Source organism: Quercus suber, unplaced genomic scaffold (assembly GCF_002906115.3).
Source record: "Quercus suber isolate HL8 unplaced genomic scaffold, Cork oak 2.0 scaffold_53, whole genome shotgun sequence".
NCBI classification, from domain to species: domain Eukaryota; kingdom Viridiplantae; phylum Streptophyta; class Magnoliopsida; order Fagales; family Fagaceae; genus Quercus; species Quercus suber.
Window position 1 is genome coordinate 602,608 of NW_027069518.1, and position 23,321 is coordinate 625,928.

Below are 23,321 nucleotides of genomic sequence, written 5' to 3' on the forward strand. Positions count from 1 at the left end.
TCTACTACTGTATATTTTCTTTATGCTTGATATTATTTTTTATCCAGTCATTCATAGAATTCTTCATTAGATCAGATCTTACTTTTTTTTTTGTTTTTTGATAAGTGAGATCAGATCTTACTTGGGTCATTAGAACTGTGGAAAGAAATTTGGAACCTTAGCAGGAGGACTTCAACTCCCAAGAACCATTGCACAACATTTCTTTGAGCAGAAAAAAAGTGTGTGCGTGTGTGTGTGTGTTGGGCGGAAGATGGAGAAAATTGAGGAAAACTGATATCATTCGATTCTAACACATGAAGTAAAACCAAAATACTGACACAAGAGAAAAAGATCATTTATGCAATAGATAATAAAAAGCCTACACGCTACAGACCCCTTTTGATGTAAACTAAAATAAAGCTGACATAGTTTGCAATGTTCATAGCCATTCCTTCAGAAACTGATCAACTAGCTACAACTTTTTGCATACTCAAACCTCCTAAAATTGGAAAATTTATATCTTCACCCTGATTTGGGGTCACCTAAGACTAACATTTTTTTTTTATCTCTTTCAAAGATTAAAATGGGGCATCAGCAGAAACTGCTAAAACTAGACTCAACTGTATCAAGCTCATTTTGATTCTGTCATTTCTATTGGAAGCAAAAGGAAATGGATCATAGGAGGTCCATTTGGTTCCCTGAGTCGTTGGAATGGGTTTCTCTCCCAGGTTCCTTCATCTTGCGATAAATTTCAGTTGACAGCCTGGGCAACATGTGACAAGTAAATATGAGACACAATCAATGAAAGTTAAACCATGAAAATTTAATAGAAGAAGCAAATTTCAAAAAATAGCCTTAACATAATAAACTAAAATTTAAGAACTGGCATATTCAAGAAAATATCATCCATGTCATGCGCTTTTTATTCATTTTTCCCTTCACCTTACATGTTAAATTTAGAATCCTACTCTTTACCACAGAATTGAAGGCCTAGGCATGAAGGCAATTGCATTAGATAGGCCACAAGGGTAAAACCTTCTCAATGCTGTAAACAGCATATTCTGTGATCTTAATCTAGCATGTTCCCTTAAACTAGCAGTCTTACTTTAACATGGAACTAGATAAGTGCCACACAGTAAAAAGGAATCATGCAGCCAAATTTGGCTTTGTGAGATTGAGTTTTAGATTGATAGGAAACAGGGGTAATAACATATGCCAGCCAAGACAGTTTATATGATTTCCATGACCAATATCCATCAATGATACTATACCAGATTCATAATCAGCATGGATTCAATAAACAGTGAACTTTATTCCAGAGCTCTAGAGAGGCAGCAGCATATTGATATTTAGTTGAAGGCTAAACTTGAAATAAGAAAAGAACTGTACCCTAATTGCAAGGTGGTGTCTGAATCTTCTTTTTCAATTTCGCAACCCGGATCAGGACTCACAACACCATGATTGGCACGGGAATTCTTCCTTTCTGTAGGGTAATATTCACGATAAGATGGGACTGGGCGTTCAGCTGGTGGAAAGAAACCTCGAAGCTCCTCAACCTGCAATACATAGTAGACAATAAATAATCACTGGAAGTGAGTGAACATAAGAAACTCATGTATGCATCACAAAGAACATTGCATTGCCTGTTTGCGCAAAGTTTCATTCTCCAGCATAGCCCGCTGCTCCTGAAATCAGAACATTGAACAAAGTAATTACTCAAAAATGAGTTCTAGATTTCTTTTTCTTTTTCTTTTTTTCATGAGCAGAAATAAACCATATTCTGATTGTTTTAATATTATTAATTGACATAATAAAATAAGGACCCAAGACCAACTCCACAAGGGCAGGCACCCAATGTCAAAATAAATCACATTTGACACAAATTCACACCAGAAAACATGGCATGAAGCAACTTTTTTCCAAAAATTGTGAGTTGCCAAGCTTTAGGTTCAAGCATTTTTCATAAATAACAAATAGACCCTAATATGACATTTCAGCTCTCATATGCTAGAAAATGCAAAAATGGTTCAAGTTTTCTATACAACAAGAGTACTTATTTAATAAATAAATAAAACCCTTAATAAATGAGAATATGCATAACTTCAATGTCAGTTTCTAAAGATAACAGCTTTCATATAGAATAAAAAGTTATGTAAGGGCCCCAATACCTTCAGTCTTGATTGCTCCAGTTGATCCATCAGTAATTGTTCCTGAAATGATAGAACATCTGTTAAGGCCTTTCAGACCACTAAGTAGATCTTAATAACCACCACAAAATCTGCAATATAAGAAAAATCAAAAGAAGAAAAAAAATTCAATGAGAAAGAATTAATGAAGAAAATAAAATCTACAAAACCTTCTTCTCCTTCACAGCCAATAACCCTTCACTTAACTGCTGCTCAATGTGCTGCAATTCTTTTAAGCCCACGCCAGTCAGATCCTTACCCAACAGCCGTCTACATAATCAGAGCAAAAAATATATCACACATAAGAGAACTTGCAATATTTCAGAAATCTAATAATTACAAAACCCAATTAATTTAGAAGATTGCTATTAACATACAACTGTTTCATTTGTAGCCTTGCCACTTCATCTTTTAGAACATCCAGCTCCTTAGATTCTTGCTTCTGAAGAGAAAAGTACAGCCAGATGCATTAATCCTGACATAACTTTAGAGGATATATAAGTGAGAAAAATCAACAGAGACAAAGCACGGTAGACAGAAATTCTCGAGGAAGCATAAGATACACAAAATGGGTATTTTAACATATAACCTAGATAAAAATACAAATTGGTTGATGGATATCAAAACTATATATCAATTTTGGGACCCTATACCAAGATTTAGATGTCAAAGCATTGAGATAAGCCATAACTATGTAACAACTGGATGTAAGGAGCATAAATACATTTTAGACAGCTCACTTTTTTAATAAGCAGATATGTAACTATCATCTAGCTCAAAATTTTATTGCATTGTTAAAAATAATGTCAATTTAAGAAGCATACTACCACACCATAATATATTGTCTATACTAAACTAGGTCCAGGAGAAGCCCAAAATCTGACAGGGTTCTAAAGATGCTTCATGTCCCCATGGGTAAATATGTAATGCTATAAAAGTATTTCCAATTGGCTCACCTATGCTAAGGATCCTTTTATCTGAGTTTTGTTGGTTGTTTGAGTTTTTATTGGAAACATACCCCTCTTGTTTCCCCTCCAATCATCAATATAAAAAATTTTAGTTGAAAGATTAAAACAAAGAACATGTCATAATCCCAGAAAGCCAACAGAAGGTGGTTTATTATTACTACCACGACCATCACCATCATCAATTCATCATCATCCAAGAAGCCCATGGACCTAAAAATGATAAGACAGGGATTTATCCTTTTGATGATGCTCTCCCATGAATCCCATAAACGGTAACAGGATATGGTCAAATGTTCTTCCCCTTTAGAAGCACCCATCACATTCATGAACTGTTTTCCATATACACTCCCCTCAACAACATCATTCACTTTATTCTTATACTTGGCTAAGAATTTTCTTTAAGAGGTCATACCAGAAGAATTTTGAACTTACTCCATATAGTTTCAACTCAATGCAGTAAGATAATACTTTCAGATAGCTTACCTGCATACTTCACTACTTTTTCAAGTATTCCTAGACTCATATACTATACTGTAAACACTTTTGACTCAACAAAGAGAAGCATGCATTAACAAGACTTTAAAGCACTTTGATCAACCAATGTTATGTTAGGCACCTTGAAACGAACAAAAAGATGAGGGGACACCTTTTAAGTCATGAGAATTTTTCAGTGACTTCCATTCCTACAACTCTGTCATCATCCATACATACCATATCCAAACAACCTCTACATTTGATAACCTTAAATGAACATTGGAAGACCCCACAACATTAGAATTAACATGTACATTCACTTTTTCTTTCTTCCTTGATGAATAAACTAACTAGTATAAACAATCAACATGGAAAAACATATCTACTTATCAAACAAAAGATATCATCTAGAATGTGGAAAATTCTTTTTTCTTTTATAAGTATGTATAACAAATTTTCCATTGAATGTATCCAACTGTTCCTGTCAAAATCACTTCATAGTATCTTAGAAAGGGAAATGTTTTGGTTGCAACTTTCACAGATGAAGTCTATAACAAACGCGAGACTTACACAAAACCCGGGGGGTATAAATAAGAAAACAGGTCAACAAACATGCCCATCTGCAATTAAATTCCACATAGAAAGAAAGAAAAGAAACCAGATGTCAAAAGTCTAAACACATGACGAAGTACCTCTGCTTTGTATTCTACTGCAGAAGTCTCCATAGAATCTAGACACTTGTTGTATCTTGAAAGCGTTCGCCTCATACTGCAAAAAGTAAAAGCAAATGAGCGTAAATAAGGAACATATTCAAAGAAACAAGGCACTTCTTCCTCCTCATGCCTAATTCATTCATATATTGTACAGAGTTATTAAGGCAAAGAAAATGGCTAGAAAGATTTCTTTAAATTTATATCAACATTTACTCATTCATTTCCTCTACCTTAAAATGATAATTATATTTCTCATACCAATGTTTTTTTTTTAACTTCTTGCTAAAGGAACATTCCTCCATACTCCACCATTAACTATTTCGTTACTATTTGCAACCACAAGGAAACTTTTATTTCTTACAAACACCAAAATCTCTCTCTCTCTCTCTCTCTCTCACACACACACACACACTTAGAACATCTCTGACTACTGCAGCTTCTCCACTTCCTAGCATAATTATCCTCTCCATTCAGACCCATTGCCCAATACCATTATCTTCTTAATAAAAGATTTACTTTCATTCTTGGTCAAATCCCATTTCAAATTATTATTTCTGACATATAGCTTCAGAACAACTATACTTAGATTGGTGCCAAATTGAAAGGTCAATAGCCAGCAGCATCAAACTCTAATGCATTTCTTAGCGACCTAAAGAAATTACAATCACAGCTTAAAGTCTTCTTTCGATTTACTTTGTTCCAAGTTATTATAATTTTCTCTATTCTATAGCTAGCTATACTGTTTGTTTTGGAATAGCAGAGATTGTGAGGGTACAAAGTACCAAAAAGAGTTCAGAGAACATAATATTTTAGTAGCCTGAAGTGAATGCCATGTTCTGAAATGCAATGGAGTCGATAAGGTTTCAAAAACATATTTTATATAATAAAAATTGAGATTCTAGTACTAGCAAAAAAACCATAACATAAAACAGAACTAAGAACAAGTCCTTCTTAAATATATTATGAAATTCATGAGTTCAAATGATAGAGTAGGATTACAATAATTCTAAGAAAACTAAAAAAATTAAGCATAGGATTCTGGACTCCTGCGGATTCAACCTTTTTAATCTGCTTAATTAGAGAGAAATTATTCTAGATTGCTTTATGAGATACAGGTAATGTGTCCACATAGTTTGTTTTATGCTTCCTCTCTAGCCAAACAAGGTAGCCCAAACAGAATGGCTGTATGAGTAGGCATCTTGGCTCAAGGAGAGAGAATAGGGCAAATCTTAAGGAGGGAAAAAGGCTTACAGAAAGAGGCCTAGAGGCTAGAGCACTATACAAACAAGGACTATCAAATACAGATTGGAGGCTTGCCTCAGCAAGTTCAATAGGTCAATGGGGACCATAGCATAATTCATAATGAGGTACAAATATCATTAAAGCTCCTCTAATCATTGTGCACGAGCTAACCTTTGGTATTTGCACAAGGTAAGACTCTCAAACCATTTCATAGTTGCCCACCATCAACAGGAGAAAAGCTCATCTGAAGCTTTAAAAAATCTACTACTGGTCAATTTCCTACTTTCTGAGAGGCTTAGATGCAAAGCCTCCCAGCATCAAGCAAATTAGAAACTCTTAACAGAAAGTAAGGCATATGAAGAAAATTAGGTTGAAAATCCAAGTTACATCACCTATGGATAATCACATCAAACAAAGAGGTGTGATTTAAATCCAATGTAGAGTTTTACAATATGGATAAATTAGGTCAATTCCAAGGGGGAAAAGAAGCAGAAGAAGGTAAGAGTCCTATTCAGGACTTCTTATTACAACTCAATATAACTGTGAACATGTTGGCAAAAGCCTATTTCAGCTCTTGAACATATGTTCCCAATCAGCAAATTTCTTACACATGCAACCACGTAAGTCTAATCTGCATTCATTGACTGAAAGTCTGGTAGAGAAGCACAGTTTAAACAACTGACATTAAGTTTCCTAATTATATATAAGAATCAATAAACAACGTTTTTCTAGCAAAATTTAATATTTTCTTTTTTCTTACAATAAGTGGGGGAAGGGGATTTGAGCCCAAGTTCTATTCATTGAGAGAATCGGGCAATGCCTTAGAGCTAGAAGGCTCATGGCATAATTTCATATTTTCTTTTGACAGCTAAAAGTTGGCATTATTTGAATAAGGACAACAATTTAACATCTGAAACCCCATGAAAGGCCTAAAATGTGAATCTTACTCAGAACATCCCTATGAACCCAGTAAATTTCCATATTTTCTTTAACAAAAATCAGAAAAGAGAAAAGTAAACATCAATTACAATGACAAACACCTTTTGGAAACATAAAAAATTCCCTTCACAAGTCAGTATAATTCATCAAAGCCTGACTAAAATGACTGTTACATTTAATTTAATAATCGATAGAGGGGAGAGTAAGAAAAACTGAGATAAAGATCAATTCAAAATCATGAGAACAGATAACACACTATCAGATACAATCAGACAAACACATGCAAGTAAGTGCAAAATTCAAAATTTTCAGCATAAAACTAATAAGCCTCAGCAAAATCTACTGAGAGATTCACATCAACATTAGGAAAAACAGAAATTCCACAATGTGGGGGTCAAACTCAAAACTCCTAAAAAAATGACACAAAAGTCAAAAACACCATTGGAAAAAAAAAAAAAAAAATCTTGGTACACAATTTTTCAAAAAAAAAAAAAGTACATGCAACAATGTCAAAATAAATTCTTTAGAGCAATAACACAACCCCACATAAGAATTCTCAGCAGTTGAAAATACCATCCAAACACAATCAAAAACCTTCTTAATAAAACAGAGCACCCCACAAACACATGCAAACATCAAAATACAACACATACCCAGCACTAGAAAACTCAAACAGCTTGCCAGTATTGGAGAAGATAATAACAGCAACCTCAGCATCACAAAGAATAGCAAGCTCCTGAGCTTTTTTGAGCAAACCAGCACGTCTCTTTGAGAATGTGACTTGTCTGCTATTTGCATTCTCAATCCTCTTGATCTCAATCTTCCCTCTTCCCATATTTGCTTTCTTCTTCTTTTCTCTTCTTCTTCTTAAGCCTCAAACCCAAAATTCTGATCAGAACCCTTTAACAAAAACTTTATAAAGAAGCAAGTTTTGGTGTGTTTGTCAATACAAAGATGCTCTCTTTATCTCTCTCTCTCTCTCTCTCTCTCTCTCTCTCTCTCTCTCTCTCTCTCTATATATATATGTCTCTATCTGTGTGTTTATTTATATATATATAATTATATATCAGTATGAGAAGGAGCTCTGTTTTTGGCTTCTTGGGTTCTCTGCTGCTAAACTTGGGAAAGGTGAGAAAAAGGGTTGCTAAATATAGAGGCAGAGAAGATAAAGAGGCGTGAGAGAGATTAAAAAAGAGAAAGAGAGAGAAAAAGAGAGCGTTTTTAACCCCAAATGGCGAGAGCCTGGAAACGGCAAGCTTGCATGGCTCTGTAGTATTCTATTTTTGAGTTGGTGCGTGACTCTGTTTTGCCACATTTGGAGTATTCTTCTTCTCCTATTGGGTCTCTCTTTGTGGGACCCATTATTTTTAAATATATTCCCATTTCAATAACCCATGTGGGTCCTATCCCAAAAAAAAAAACCCCATGTGGGTCCCACTATTTTCTATAACTATTAGTGCTATTTTAGTATATTTTCAGTTCTAGAAACACAAATTTTGTTCCTTAGTCTCAGGGCCAGAAAATTTGAGGAGGGTTGTTATAAGTTGACAGCAAGTGTGAAATTTAGTCACATTATTATAAATTTTCGATCCGGCTTTAGATTAATCATCAAGACACCCATCCCTTACTAGTGAGAGTCAATCCCAAAAGTTTTGGGATTAAGACTTTGTTATTGCCGTCGAAGTCTAAAAACAAGTCAAATAAATTTAGTAATAATTTATTTTATTACAGTTGTTGTGGTGATTGACTGATAGGTTGTAATTGGTATATAAATAAAAGTGATGTCAATGATAATCTTATAAACTCGTGTGTAAATTGTTTTACGCTTATCATAATTTACCACGTCAACGACAAGCCGCAAAAAATTGAAAATTGTGAAATTTTCTTGTTTTTAAAAATATTTGAATTCAAATTTGTTTTTGTGCTTTTGGGGGACTTATACATATGGCAGTTTATTGGGGCTACCACATATGGTATAGTTACTGCCAAATATGGAGGAAATAGCAGTGGGTGGTCCTTTTTTGTGTACTTTTTGGCTGTTTTAAGAGAAGTACATGCCAAAATGCCAAGGCTTTCTTGCCATTTTTGCTGTAATGGGTTCTTTGTAGGTCCACTCTGGTTTTAAGTCTTGTTTATCTATTTGCCTCATTTAGTGCTATTATATTTAAATTGCTACATTTTTAGTAAAATCAACACCAAATTTAGAGGGCTAGTGGCTATTTTCTACTTTGCAAAGGAGAGATAAGGGATTATTTATTGGATTGGGGTTTTTTTTTTAAAGAAAAATTAGTATTTTAATCATTCTCTTAATTATTGTTTATATTAAGTTATAGGATAAGTTGTTCTCAAAAAGAAAGAAAAAAGTTATAGGATAAGCTACAATCTTCTAAATCATAATATTTACATGCTTCTCTCTCTCTCTCTCTCTCTCTCTCTCTCTCTCTCTTAATATATTTCGATGCTTCTTTTTCTCTCTCTCTCTTAATATATTTAGATGCTTCTCTCCTGACTAAAAAAAATAGATGGCAAATAGATCTATGATAATGTGATAATTACACGAATTTTAATATAAGAATTTAAGAGACTTTTAATAGTAAGCAATTGATCTTTTATTAAAATTTTGAGAGAGAACGTTATTGTTACAACTCATCTCATTATATATATATATAGAGAGAGAGAGAGAGAATTTGAACTTCAGACATGGGAAACAATAAAGAATATCATTACCGCTAAACTATCATTTGGACCCAAAAAACTTATCTCATAGTTTGTGGCAGGAAAATACGATTATATGATAGGGGATATTTGGATTTAAATATATTTTCTAGATTTAGTGTCTTCGGCTACATATAGCATTAGTGCGTAAAAATTCGTTGTCCCATTTTTAAAATTCCATTTTATATTCCACCTACTACAATAGATTATGTGTTTGGTCTTTTTTCCATTTTAAACTTTGGTTACTTTATAAATAAATCATATAGCATTAGTGCGTAAAAATTCGTTGTCTCATTTTTAAGATTCCATTTTATATTCCACCTACTACAATATATTATGTGTTTGGTCTTTTTTCCATTTTAAACTTTGGTTACTTTATAAATAAATAATATTTTTTAAAAATTGTGCATGTGACAAGCTGTAATTTGTGAAGTATAAAGTAAAACACTCATAATTGATTAAACAATTTTTATTCAAATAAAACCATTGGCTAATGCCTGTCTTCTTTCTTTAATTCCATCCTGAAAGTATGTCCAAATCTTTGGCACTTGACCTTGACCATGCTTCTTCAAAAAAAAGTAGAAAGAATACCAAATTAGAGAAGAATTGTCCCTATTTGTGATATATATATATATATATATATAATATGCAATCTTGTATAAATTTAGCAAGGGAGAATCTAGATGATGCATAGTGTGAGATGTAAAATTAGCAAGGGAGCATCTAGATGATGCATAGTGTGAGATGTATGTAGGTACCTATGAAATGTAAGAAAATTATTCAAAACTTCAAAAGTAATATTCCATTCTCTTACATTTTTTTATTTTTATTCTAAGAAAGCCATCTTCTTACATGAGTGGTGGATTTTATTATATATTTAATTAACATGCCTATATATTGCATGAAAAAGAAATATAGCTTCCATATCCATAGTACTTCTCACTTTCTCGGTAATTAGTCTCTATGCAAATAAGGTAAAATGAAATGTAAAACTTGGATGAAAATTTGGGCACATTTGCTCTAAAAAAAACTGTGCACATTTAGTCCAAAAAACCTCAATTGATGCATGATTGTTGCATTCAGAATACTAAGATATAATAAGTCTTTTTTCTCTTTAAAAAATTTTTAATTATTAAAAAAAAAAGAAAAAAAAGAAAAGAAAAAAAAGACATGATAGGTCTTAGTGTTTTAGTTGGTTTTTAAAGGTTTTCTACCAGATTAGCTGAATTTATTATATATCTCACAGAAAGTTTGCCACTTGCCAAATTTAGATGAGTAGTTGAACTTGAAACTTGAAATGGCTGATTTGCAATTTCTCAAATGCTTTGGTTGAAACTCTCTCAAAAAGAATTATATATATTAGTCTATTAGAGAAAGAGCTATAGACTATATTTGGGTTTTCTTCTTGGCTAAGATTACTTCCTTGTCTGTTCAAAAAAATGATTACTTTCTTGTCTTACTTTTCACAAAAAAATAAATAATTTCATTGTCTTTTCTTCTTTTTTGAGAAGAATTTCCTTGTCTTTTCTAGGTATGAATCTTTTGTGCCCCAGAGTTTTGATATGATAGGGTAAGAGCATACTTTAGTCACTTTATGCAACTGACTGGAACATGGATTGTATGGACCATTGGTTTTGACTGAATATACCCATTAATGTGCCAAATTCGAAGTTAGGGGACTGTCAAGATTATTTTCCATAATGCAATTCATGTGAATAAAATTGGAGTTTTACTAGAACACAAGGAAATTTAATTAGATATGCAACCAAGAAATAGAAAGGGTGTCTTATATATAGAATATATTACACATTTTTTCTCTCACAAATGGATAAAGTTTTCTTCTAATCTGGTTTAAATAAAACCATCTATTTATATTATTTAAACAAGACACATGACTTATTAAATAGGTTTTGTGAATAAAAATACACCTAGATAGTTTTATCAATCGCTTAGTAGGTTAAAATAATTTCCCTCCAAATACGTAAAGGTAAACTTTTTCACTCACAGTATATGGGTCTTACACGATTGTAGGATTTACATACTATGTAAGTGATGAATGTGTATATCTAATGTATTAAATAATTATTGCAAAGAAAAACATTAAGGTCAAATTGAGTTGAAAGGCAACATTATAGGATAGGATTATTTTTTAAAACAGCTACAACAAATGAATTGAGAAAGTTATAACCTCAAAATGCATTAACTAAAAGTGTCAGACTTTAAAATTGTCGATTTAAAATGAATTCAATTGATAGTTTAATGGTAATTACATCTTCTGTAGTGCATCATGAATGAGTTTCAAATCTACCCCCTCCCTTCCCCACCTTCTAATTATATTGAAAACAAATAAAACTAAAAAAACAAAAAGTCTGTTTAAGGGTATACCAACACCAACCAAGGTTTTAATTCTCCAAAAACAAAACACATGTTTTCAATTCTCAGTGTTAAACATCTCACAGTGTTAAACAACTAACAGGGTTGGACAGGAACGGCCCATTTTTTTTTTTTTTTGGTCTGAGCCAGTCAGATTGACGAGTAAAAGTAAAAGACCTTAAAGTCATCAAGCATTCCTGCTCTTTAATCCCAAAAAAACAAAAAACAAAAAGTAATAATGTTCTACTCTGATATGCATTCTTTTTCTTTTTTTTCTTTTCCTCTAACCTCATTTCTACATGGGTTTGTCAAATAAATTTCAAACTACTTTCCCTATCTTGATTTCATTCTTAACATGGGCTCAAGGGTTATGTTTTCCAATAAGCTTCTTCCTCCAATTTAGAGTAAAATTTTAAGAAATATTAAAAAATAATAATAATATTATTTATGGACCTTCAAATTTATAAAGGTGATTTACAACTCATCAAACTCCCATCCCTCCAATCTCCAATTCTAAATTTCTAATCATCTTTTGAGTTTTGACATATAAGAATTAAATTGAAGAACTTTTTTTACATGTCCTGCATCTTTTTTATTTTTTTCATTTTTTATAATTAACATTTCTAGCATTATTTTATGCAATAAATATTCATGTCAGTCACCACCAAAAATGGTACTCCCAAAATCATTTTGTCACAGCTACACGTAATACTCCAAAAATCAATAGTTTCTTATCTCTTTGTGTATCTTGTCCATCGTTTTTAGCATTCAATATTATTTTAAAAAATATATATATATCCTACTTTTCTTTTTTAGGTTTGTAACCTTTTTAAGTTCATATCACAACTCACAACCAAAAACAGCACTCCCAAAATCATTTTGTCGCAACTTCACGCAATAGGCCGAAAATCTATATTTCCATTAATGGCTCCTCTCTTCCTTCAAGAAAAGAGAACCTTGAAAACTAGAAAGAATACTTTAAAAAAAACAAAAACAAAAACAAAAACAAAAGCAAAAGCAAAAGCAAAAAAAACCATAGAACTAGAAAGAACTTCAAAAAGGGAAAACTATTCAAAAGAATATTCGGGGGAGAATGACCTCATTACACAAATGGCTAGATCAATTGAAAGTTTTGCATCTTAAGAGTGTTAAACTCTAGTAAATTATGAATGCACATTAGACTAATATGAATTGACCACATATATTTTCATATTTTTACTTATCTATTTTAACATTTTTGTTATCATTTATCACTATGCTTATTTTATGAACACATTGCTTTGTAAAAACTCAATAATCAGTAACATAGAGTACAGCATATTTCAACAATCTTACAACTTTTCTCTATAACTAATTCATACAACTCATCAAACTCCCATCCCTCCAATCTCCAATTCTAAATTTCTAATCATCTTTTGAGTTTTGACATATAAGAATTAAATTGAAGAACTTTTTTTACATGTCCTGCATCTTTTTTATTTTTTTCATTTTTTATAATTAACATTTCTAGCATTATTTTATGCAATAAATATTCATGTCAGTCACCACCAAAAATGGTACTCCCAAAATCATTTTGTCACAGCTACACGTAATACTCCAAAAATCAATAGTTTCTTATCTCTTTGTGTATCTTGTCCATCGTTTTTAGCATTCAATATTATTTTAAAAAATATATATATATCCTACTTTTCTTTTTTAGGTTTGTAACCTTTTTAAGTTCATATCACAACTCACAACCAAAAACAGCACTCCCAAAATCATTTTGTCGCAACTTCACGCAATAGGCCGAAAATCTATATTTCCATTAATGGCTCCTCTCTTCCTTCAAGAAAAGAGAACCTTGAAAACTAGAAAGAATACTTTAAAAAAAACAAAAACAAAAACAAAAACAAAAGCAAAAGCAAAAGCAAAAAAAACCATAGAACTAGAAAGAACTTCAAAAAGGGAAAACTATTCAAAAGAATATTCGGGGGAGAATGACCTCATTACACAAATGGCTAGATCAATTGAAAGTTTTGCATCTTAAGAGTGTTAAACTCTAGTAAATTATGAATGCACATTAGACTAATATGAATTGACCACATATATTTTCATATTTTTACTTATCTATTTTAACATTTTTGTTATCATTTATCACTATGCTTATTTTATGAACACATTGCTTTGTAAAAACTCAATAATCAGTAACATAGAGTACAGCATATTTCAACAATCTTACAACTTTTCTCTATAACTAATTCGTATTTACCACTGCCCAATTGGTATCTCTCTAGGCACTTAGGGGAGCAGAGAAGGAGTGAGCTCAAGTTGTTGAGGTCGCAACATATATATAATATAAGTATTTCAAACCATTTAAAATATAAAAATAATAAATAATAAATAATAATAATAAAAAAAATCATATTTTACAATCACATGATATGCTTTTCTATATCATCCACCGAGATTCTCAAAAAAAAAAAAATCCACCATAATCTAATATTATGCACATCCTTTTTGATTTCTCATTTTTTATGAATTACTGATCCAAAATATCGAAAGATCAAAAGATAACTCTTCATTTATATTTCTTACTTGTACTAATTTTACACTCCATGTACTTGTAAAACCATCCTTCCAAAAAGAATGGGAGTTGCATATGAAATCCAAACTTATGACTAGAGTTTTCTTCACGAACGTGTCAATGTATTCCTCAAATTACCATAAGAGTAACAGCTTTTCATCAAGTAATGTCAAGTTGTCAACCACAATGTACAAGGATTTGGCAATGGCTCTAAGAGCTCTCCTTGATTCACCTTAATTCAAGTCTTCCACGTGTTAATGATATAACTTCAAGTTTCATTCCCACTTCTTTTTGCAATGTCAAACTTTTAACACTGCTAAACTATTAGTCTATGATCTTTCTAACAATTTTCCCCAAAATATTCAAAGAAATACATAGGAATTAGTAGGTACATAATGCAACAAAGATCTAAAGCTTATGCCAAGAACGACTTTACCAACACTAGAAGTCCTAATCATACATGTTGAAAGTTGAGGAAAATGACTATTTGGTCTTATCCAAAAACAAGGAAAACACTCACCTATTAACATTAACGACAACAATCTTCAAACAAGAACAATATATGTGTGGTTCATAGTTTTATACTATTGAGATAAACGACAATAACTTGGTGCACTTTTGGCAGACAAGAACAACACGTGTTATTTTTATGCACTTTTGGTTGGGGACATGGAAATCTACTGTGGTAGTAATGGACAAGAAAAAGTCAAAACGACAATAATAGATGAACCATTTGGGTTAACAACAACAATATATGGCACTGCATTTGGCTTATGTGATTTTGGCCAACAAAATCAAACACAAGACAAAACCAACAAACAGAGAAAGAGAATGTTACAATTCCCTTTGTCAACAAGGGCGATTCTTCTAATGAATCTCTGATCATGTCAATTTAGCTTACCTCTCACCAGCCCCACCAGCCTAGTTTGTGGTATCTCAAACTTTTGAGGTGGTATTTTATGTAACAGTGGCATGCAACATATTCAAACTCAAGAGCAACATGTACATCCCGTGAGCCGTGGAACTGGAACCTATATGTTGTGAGAGAAACGATGCATATATCTAATGCATTAGATAATTATTGCAAGCCTAGAGCTACTACTTAGCTTTATTTTCAATGGATAATAAACAAGAAGTGCCCGAATTTCTTTATTACTCTTCCTTTTTTTAATTTAACTCAATCAGGTTGAAGCCTGAGTATTTACAGTTACACTATTGAGTTTTGTAGATTTTACCACACCGCATAGCCTTGTAACAACCCCAAAAGGCCAAAAAGCCATTTCTTGCAGCCATGACCAGTATTAGGGATGGAGTCAACCCAAAAATATGTAATTCTATAGATTTACCACAGTATTTCACCTCTTCGTAAAAACTAGAAAAAGAATCAGAGGAAGTATAATACACTTCACCAACATACCCAACCATAACAGTCACCATAACTAGTAAATTGAAGCTAGAATGTTACATTACAACCAATGCTACAATACACTTGCAGTCAGAATTAATTCAGATAAGTGCTTCAAAAATAGGAAACAAAATTCTGGTCTAGTGGTACAGTAGCATGAAATAAAGCTGATGCTTAGCTCACCATTTGTCCGATGGGTTTCATTTCCTTTTTATTCTTCATGTCTAAACTAGCCTACGATGTCAAGTCAAAAAAATAGGATCTTTTATCTTTTACAAACAACTCCAAGTATGCTAATGACTAGTCCAGGTTGTAAATTTCGCAACAATAATCATATAAGTGACTATGATGCATGTTGGAGATTGTAAACAGCGCATAAATTTCCTTACCAGCACTAGGCATTCCTATAGAATGTCAGTTTTCAATGGGTAGAGGTGTGAAGATTAGCTCTGTTTCATCTGTCTTTCTACACACATATATAAAGTGAGAATCTGGATCTTCCAAAACAAAACTTGGTGGAAGTAAGCCGTTCTCAGTGGTAGGAACAGGTTCCAAGTATGATTTTCTTGCCGAACTACAACCTTCATCCTTCTCAAATCCTGGTCTGGCTGTGAAAGGATGGAGAAAAAGACAACAAACCAAGTATTGAGGGTCCTTTCTTTAGTAATGAAAATTTGTTATTGCAACTATTAATAAAATACCACATAGACCAAGATGGGTATAGCATAATCCAAGATTAAAAGAATTCATTGAACACAGACACACACAGAGAGTGAGCAAAAACTGCACTAGCTACATACCTATTTTACAAATGTATAATGCTGGGATAACATCAGGATGCATTACCTAAATGATAACAAAATAAAGATGCTGCTGAGATATCCTATACATAAGTTGTTATAAATGATTGATGACTTAGAAATAGACAATCAATTTCCAGAAGGAGACTTCACCAATGAGCTCTAGCTCAAATGAAACTTCCTCCTTCCATAATAACGGGACAGAGGATGACGTCATGGGTTCAAGACCCACTAAGTGCATGTTTAACTTACCAATCAATTAAAAAATTCTAAATAGACTTCATATGAAAAGAACAAAAGCCACTTCCTCTCATTTTGGAAGATTTATAACATTATATTTGAAATAAGGTATCAATAGATTCTGTGAACACTGATAATATGCAACCTATCCTATTTCCAAAAGGTGCCTTAAGAATTACTAAAACTTTTTTATGTCACCCCAACAACATTTTCCTCAGTCCTCCCAAAATGGATCAAAAAGAGTTGTAATATATATAAGCTATAAGCTACAAAATAGAGAAAAAGATACATACAAATAGCCACCAATAATTGGGTCACAATATCACTGTAGTCAATTGGCCATAAAGAGAATAATCGTTTTAACAGACATGCAAAAAAGTGGAATGTACAACTATTTAGATGTAGGAGAAATGAAATCATGGGTGTATAACTGCATGGCCCACAAACGGCCAGGTGCGTGCAGCCCACATGTGTGCTCACTCCAAGGCCTGATGTCGTAAAGCCTTAAACAAGTTATGGATACCAACAAGCTATGTCTCAAATTGTACCTAGAGAGCTTCTCTAATCCCCACTTTCCTCTCATATAAAGGTTGGAAGTTCAAAACAGTGAACATAGTGTAGGATTTCCATGTGTTCCCCAATCTAACTTACCCTGCAAAATTGTGTAATATCCCACTCACACATGCACGAACCCACAAAAAACACATCAAAATAAATTGTACAATGCACTCAAACTGAATACTAACCCTTAGTCATAGTAAACAAGAGTGAAACAAAGAGAACTACAAAAATAACAATTTGGACCCTTGAGTTAGTGTATATTAATCCAAAAAACAGGGCCATTTGGCTTATTATTATGATATAATCATGAATATTTGAGAAAACAAAGGTTTCATAAGTAAACAAACCACAATTGTAAGCCAATGAGCTCTAGCTCAACTAGCACTTCCTCCCCCTTATAAGACCCATTGGGTGCACGGGTGCACGTGTGAGAATAACCATTAAAAAAGAAGACCACAAGTGTAAACAGCTAAAAGCCACTTAACTCCATGCAACATCCACCATCCAAGCAAAACAAAATACATACATTTGGAACCAGACAGAGACAAGGAATATAATGCAACCTAGATTCACTACATTTTTTCAAAGAGGAAAAGAAAATGAAACAACAATCTGGAAGCTTGAGCCTTGACTGACTTCTAGAAAACTAAAGGAACAAAGAGAAACTTACGTATAATGTACAACAGAGTTTTCCAATTGTATACTGGTCGGATCAAATGAGGCATCCTTACTGAAGGATCGCCATAGGTTATCTGTTAATGACAAATTAAGAATGGGTCATGCAATCTGAACAGAAAAAAACAAAACAGCAATAACAAAAAAAAAAAGAAAAAATACAGCCTCGTCTATGGGTATATGTTTACCAACATATAGATCCCTCCAGGTTTAAGCAGCCTGCAAGAAAAATGAAGCATGCCTAGTGAGGAGATTTACAAATAAATAAATAAAAACAAGTCATAGATTTATTCTACAACCTACTCACTTCCCCTAGCATTTGAGTTGCACTAATTGGAGCATCAGTGCCACACTGGAAATCACAACCACAAATGAATGGATTAGAGTATGCCAAACTATGAACTTCAGGAATAATGAGAACATTTCAATACCCATCATACCATCAAAGAATCAAGAGTTCCTGGTTCAAGGATCAGCAGAGTGCAAATGCCATGGCAAAGACAAAATATCATCAACAAACAAAAACAAATTTAGTTTAACAGATCTCAAATATTGATAAAGCATGTAATGAAAGGACAGATCCCTACCTTTATCAATGATACTGTCAAATGATTCATCAGGGAAGAAGCTCATATCCCTAACATCCATTTGCATATCTATCGAGATTCATTAAGGAAATTTGCCCACAAAATTTGGGGCTTACTTCAGAAAAGGTAATCTAAGATTTTACAGAGGAATTAATGTAGTTCTTTTAAGAGGATACATTTCAGCTGAGGGATGTATTCATATTTTCTTCTCATCATCTCAATGGCCACTGATGAAATGTCAATGTTCATTATGTCTTCATATCCATCCTTGACCATGTCCTCTGACATAACTATAAGTAAAGAAAAATGAATACTTCTATCAAAAATTTAGTCAAAACAAATGAAGCAAATGCAAAACTTTGAAGCTTCTTATCAAAAAAGCTGCAAATCTTAGAGCTTCTATGCCTGTGATTAGAATGTGTGTCAGTTTCACACCAACCATTTGTTATTTTACAATGGCAGGGGCAACACAAATTGGGGAAATTACAAAGTTCCCTAATCATTGTTTCAGGTCACAATGCTATTTAGCAGCAACAACTGCCATTCAATGGACCCTATAAACATGCTATCATTTCCATAAACAATAAATATTACCATATCAACTTTAAAGTTTAAGATAAGCCAAATCTTTAATAGTTTATCATATTGAAAAAAACACATTAAAGGCAAGGGGATGTTTATCACAACAAAACCATAATAAAAAGCATCAAGACAACAGAAGAAACAGAAACATTAGGTTCATCAACAGTTTTTCTTGTGATTGTTATAGGAGCAATCCCTCCTGGCCCATTCTTCTTTTTAAAATTAATAAGAGCGCTTAGTCTATTTTCTTTTCTTTTTTTCAAAAAATCTACCCAAAAGCCAAAATAATAATAATAATAATGTCACTTTGGTGTCTCAAGAAAAAATGGTTGCTTTAGTATCTTGCAGAGAGAGGCATTTGCAACAATTCAACAAAGGTCATCTCCAAGTTGTAGGATTGGTCTCTCTCTCTCTCTCTCTCTCTCTCTCTCTCTCTCTCTCTCTCTCTCTCTCTCTCTCAATTTTGAAGTTATGTATAAAAAAAATTGCAAATATTAGAAGCCCGTAGGATAAGAATATTTATCAGTGTCACATCAACCATCTGTTATTTTATGATGGCGAGGACAACAGAGTTGAGGGAAAGTACAAAGTACCTTAAATCCTTAATCATTATTGCAGCTCACAACATTATTTACATCAACAACTGACCATTCAAAGGACCCTCTAGACATGACATCATGTCCAAAAAATAACAAATAATACCATTCCAACTTTTCAGTTTAAGAAAAAGCCATATTAAAAATACATGAAAAGGCAATGAGATGTATATCATAACAAAACAGATTAGCCAAAAAAAAAAAAAAAAAAACTTACAAAACAAAACCATACCAATAAGCATCAAGACAACATTTTCCTTGCAAGTAACAAGTAGTTCACCAAAATTACCATGCCCCCAAAGACTCACCTACCACTACTCTGACCCCACAATCCCAAAGTGCTTGGAGCTTCAGACCAAAGTATCCAACTAACTGTAACAATTACCAATTTGATTTATTAATCAATATATACTTTTTATACCCACTGCCCAATATTATCAATAGAGGCCCACACCCTCATCATTCCCAAGAAAGAAATGTTTCAACATCATGTTGAGATGAATTCCCAAATCTAACAACTTACACCTCAACCAAGCCGTATAGTTGAATCATGCCAAATTCTAAAATTAATTTCTCAAGTCCCATTTACTGAATAATCAAAAAATTTGCCAAAATCCATTTGCTTTACCATCCTGAACTTCTACGCCAACCAAAAAGGAGGAGAGAGAGAGAGAGAGAGAGAGAGACCTGAAAGGTTCTCAAATTTGAACAATAAGCCCAGAAGGGGCAGGGGATCTGGCCAAATTTGTGTAAAATTCCAAAATTGTTGACTCAAATAGTGAACAACCTTAAATCCCAAAAACTCAATTTTCTCTTTTTCAATTCTAACAGTTAACTATCAATCAAATAGTGAAAAAAGAGCAGAGTACTATATATTCTTTTTTTATTATTATTATAAGTAAAATTGCATATTCTAACAGTTAACTATCAACCAATATTTCAAATTTTCCCACAAGTTCCAAGCAATCAAACAGGAAAAAAAAAAGAGTAGAAATAATTTATAATTGATACAAATTGAGGAAACCCAAAAACCCAATTCTTTCTCTTTTCTGTTTCCCACAATTTCAATGCAACAGAGAAATAAGGAGCTGACCAATACATAATTATTTACATTGAGGAAACCCAACAACCCAATTTTATTTCTTTTTCTTTTCCCACAAATTCCCAGCAACCAAACAGAGAACAAAAGAGGAGAGCAATACATAATTATCTATACAGAGGAAACCCAAAAACCCAAATTGATTTCTTTTTCTGTTCCAACAATTACCCAGCAACCAAACAGAGGAAAAAAGAGCAGAGCAATATACAACAATCAAAATTAAGGAAACCCAAAATCCCAATTTAATTTCTTCTTCTTCTCCCACAACTTCCCAGCTACAAACCAGAGGAAAATAACAACAGAGCAATATACAATAAACTAAATAGAGAAAACCCAAAATCCCAATTTAACTTCTTTATCTTTTCCCACAATTTCCCAGCTACCAAACAGAGGAAAAAAGAGCAGAACAATAAACACCAACCAAAATCTAGAAAACCCAATTTCATATCTTTTTTCTTTTCCCACAACTTTCCCAGCTACCAAACAGAGGAAAACAATACAAAGCAGAGAAAACTGTTACCTAACAAAACAGAAACAAAGAAAAGGAGATGAAATTACCGGCATTGCCACAGCCAACCATGAGCACACGAGAGGAGGGACGAACATACTTGCGAACGAAAGGGCGGAGAGCAGAGTAACGCTGGTACCAATCAAAGGAACCACCTTCTTGGATGTAGCGAGCGTCCCAGTACAGAGCATCGCCATAGTTGTAGGTGTTGCAGCTCGACGTGTCTCTGTACATGCTTTTGCTTTTGCTTTTGCTTTTGCTTTTTTGGTTTTGGTTTTGGTTTTAGTTTTGGTTTTGGTTTTGGCTTTGGCGATAACACTGTTGGTGGTGATGGTGGACCTGGTGGTGGTGAAGAGAAAAAAGAGAGAGAGAAAGAGAAAGAGGGTGGGTGTGTGTTTGTGGGGTTTGGACTGGTTGGGACAACTTGGACGGTGAGGTACCAAGTTGAGTTTGTGGGGTATGGTTTTTTGTTTGGAAGGTTCTAGTTTTAAAGGGTGAGTGTGAGTTTGGTTTACTTCTGTCTTTTGGTACTGAATCTAGAGAAATTTTAACTGTTGAAAAAGCTGACATGAGAAATTGATGTGTTTGAAAGCAAAGCTTTAGTGCGTGTTTGATTTTTATTTTTTTTGTTTAATTTCAATACATGTTTATTGACTTTATTCTTTGATTTTTTGCTTCATAATTTAAAATAACCTATGTCCAAATGTTTCACTATGTTCGGTTTGAAGGGAAGAGGAGGGAAAGGAAATGAGTTTTTTATTTTTTATTTTTTTATGATAGAAAATAAAATAAGTTAAATTTGATGAAAAACATATCATTTAAGCTCACATTTTTTCCCTCCACCTTATTCTTTTTCTTTTCTTTTCCATTCCCTTCCCTCAAAGTAAACATAGAGTTATAGTATATACTTTTAAGTTTGTCTTTGTATATGTAGATAATTGGAGATAGAAAGATTTGAATTTTATATGTTTCCGTTGAAAATATTAAAAGATATTAATAAGTTAAGTTATAATGGTGTTAACAAGTTTGTATTAAATGGTCTCTTTTATAAGTGTTGAATTAAAAATTGTGACATGTCAAAGGAAAGGAAATTTGCTCGAACAAGTGAGAAGGTAACTTAAGCTAAATGTTGAACAACAAATGATGCCTAAATTACACAACAATTTATAATCAAAGTCCAAAAATAAACAATATTAACTCAAAATCAACAAAAAGAAAAAACTAAATATGAAACGCATTAATAATTCTTGAAACATGATAAGTGAATAATATATCTAGTTTGAGTGAAGTCACTCATTCAAGGGGCCTTTTTCTCACAAACTTAATATTATAATTTCTTTTCGAATTATTAGGACCATATTGAAGCATGGACAAACGTTGAGGAGTAAATGAGTAATTAAACCATAAATAAAATATTGATGTAAAGAGAGAATATGAAAAATATGACCAAACAGTGTTAGTTGCCATGTATTGGATTTTTTTTCCCACATAAGGGATCTCTAAGTGTGGTTACCTACAATATTATGAGAGCTACTGATAGACACCTAAGATTCATAATGTTCACGTTTAGTAATTATACTTATAAGTAAAATTCAAGAACCTCATGAATCTCAAGAGGAGAAACTAGGCCAACCCCTTGGGATTTAGTAGTTATAAGTTATAGACCAAGGCCTCAAATGGTAATTGACTACAAGATTTGTCTTGTGGCCTTGTGTATGGTTGCTGTTGTGTGTGAATTTAAGGTGATGAAATTGTGTTTGGTGTGTGGTCCTGTGATAATAACAAAGGGTAAGAAGATGTGAGCTATCCTTTTCATCAATTGCACATGTTTGTGTCTATGTAAATGCCTAAGGGTCCAAAACTTTGTGGTCATATGATTTGATTATTGAGAAAAAAGAGAATCTAACAAAGATTTTAGTTAGATCAAAGGGCGTTTATTCTTTTCCATGCTTAAGATAGATTTGAAAGAGGAAAAGATTACTTAAAATTCAGGGTATTAGTTCTTAAAAAGTCACTTGAATAATTGAGGATTATTGTACCTTACATGTTACTTGAAAACTTTAACTATCACTTGATAATAAAGGGAGTTTGAATGATGACCTTATCACTTAATGAG

The 23,321-nt window shown here is 32.9% G+C and overlaps 2 protein-coding genes across 2 annotated transcripts; both read right to left on the bottom strand.

The window, feature by feature from the left end:
* Positions 1-313: 313 nt before the first annotated feature.
* Positions 314-7,594, bottom strand: LOC112036543 (agamous-like MADS-box protein AGL15). The gene is made up of 8 exons (XM_024069381.2): positions 7,155-7,594; positions 4,300-4,375; positions 2,543-2,607; positions 2,336-2,435; positions 2,148-2,189; positions 1,623-1,664; positions 1,369-1,535; positions 314-742 (listed from the first exon to the last, which is right to left on the bottom strand). The coding sequence occupies exons 1-8, from the start codon at positions 7,334-7,336 to the stop codon at positions 655-657; spliced, it is 762 nt and encodes a 253-aa protein (XP_023925149.2). The 5' UTR covers positions 7,337-7,594; the 3' UTR covers positions 314-654.
* A 7,972-nt stretch (positions 7,595-15,566) lies between these two features.
* LOC112036542 (uncharacterized) lies at positions 15,567-21,682 on the bottom strand. Its single transcript, XM_065772051.1, has 8 exons — positions 21,256-21,682; positions 18,597-18,710; positions 18,421-18,489; positions 18,274-18,293; positions 18,133-18,185; positions 18,022-18,052; positions 17,829-17,910; positions 15,567-16,165 (listed from the first exon to the last, which is right to left on the bottom strand). The coding sequence occupies exons 1-8, from the start codon at positions 21,437-21,439 to the stop codon at positions 15,972-15,974; spliced, it is 747 nt and encodes a 248-aa protein (XP_065628123.1). The 5' UTR covers positions 21,440-21,682; the 3' UTR covers positions 15,567-15,971.
* Between the last annotated feature and the right edge of the window lie 1,639 nt (positions 21,683-23,321).

Coding starts and splice junctions, on each gene's coding strand:
- LOC112036543 (XM_024069381.2), bottom strand. CDS start 7,336: ATGGGAAGAGGGAAGATTGAGATCAAGAGGATTGAGAATGCAAATAGC. Junction 2,608..4,299: donor CAGTAGAATACAAAGCAGAG/GTACTTCGTCAT, acceptor TTTTCTCTTCAG/AAGCAAGAATCTAAGGAGCT. Junction 2,436..2,542: donor AGGCTACAAATGAAACAGTT/GTATGTTAATAG, acceptor CTGATTATGTAG/ACGGCTGTTGGGTAAGGATC.
- LOC112036542 (XM_065772051.1), bottom strand. CDS start 21,439: ATGTACAGAGACACGTCGAGCTGCAACACCTACAACTATGGCGATGCT. Junction 18,490..18,596: donor ATACATCCCTCAGCTGAAAT/GTATCCTCTTAA, acceptor GAATCTCGATAG/ATATGCAAATGGATGTTAGG. Junction 18,186..18,273: donor GAACTCTTGATTCTTTGATG/GTATGATGGGTA, acceptor TGTGATTTCCAG/TGTGGCACTGATGCTCCAAT.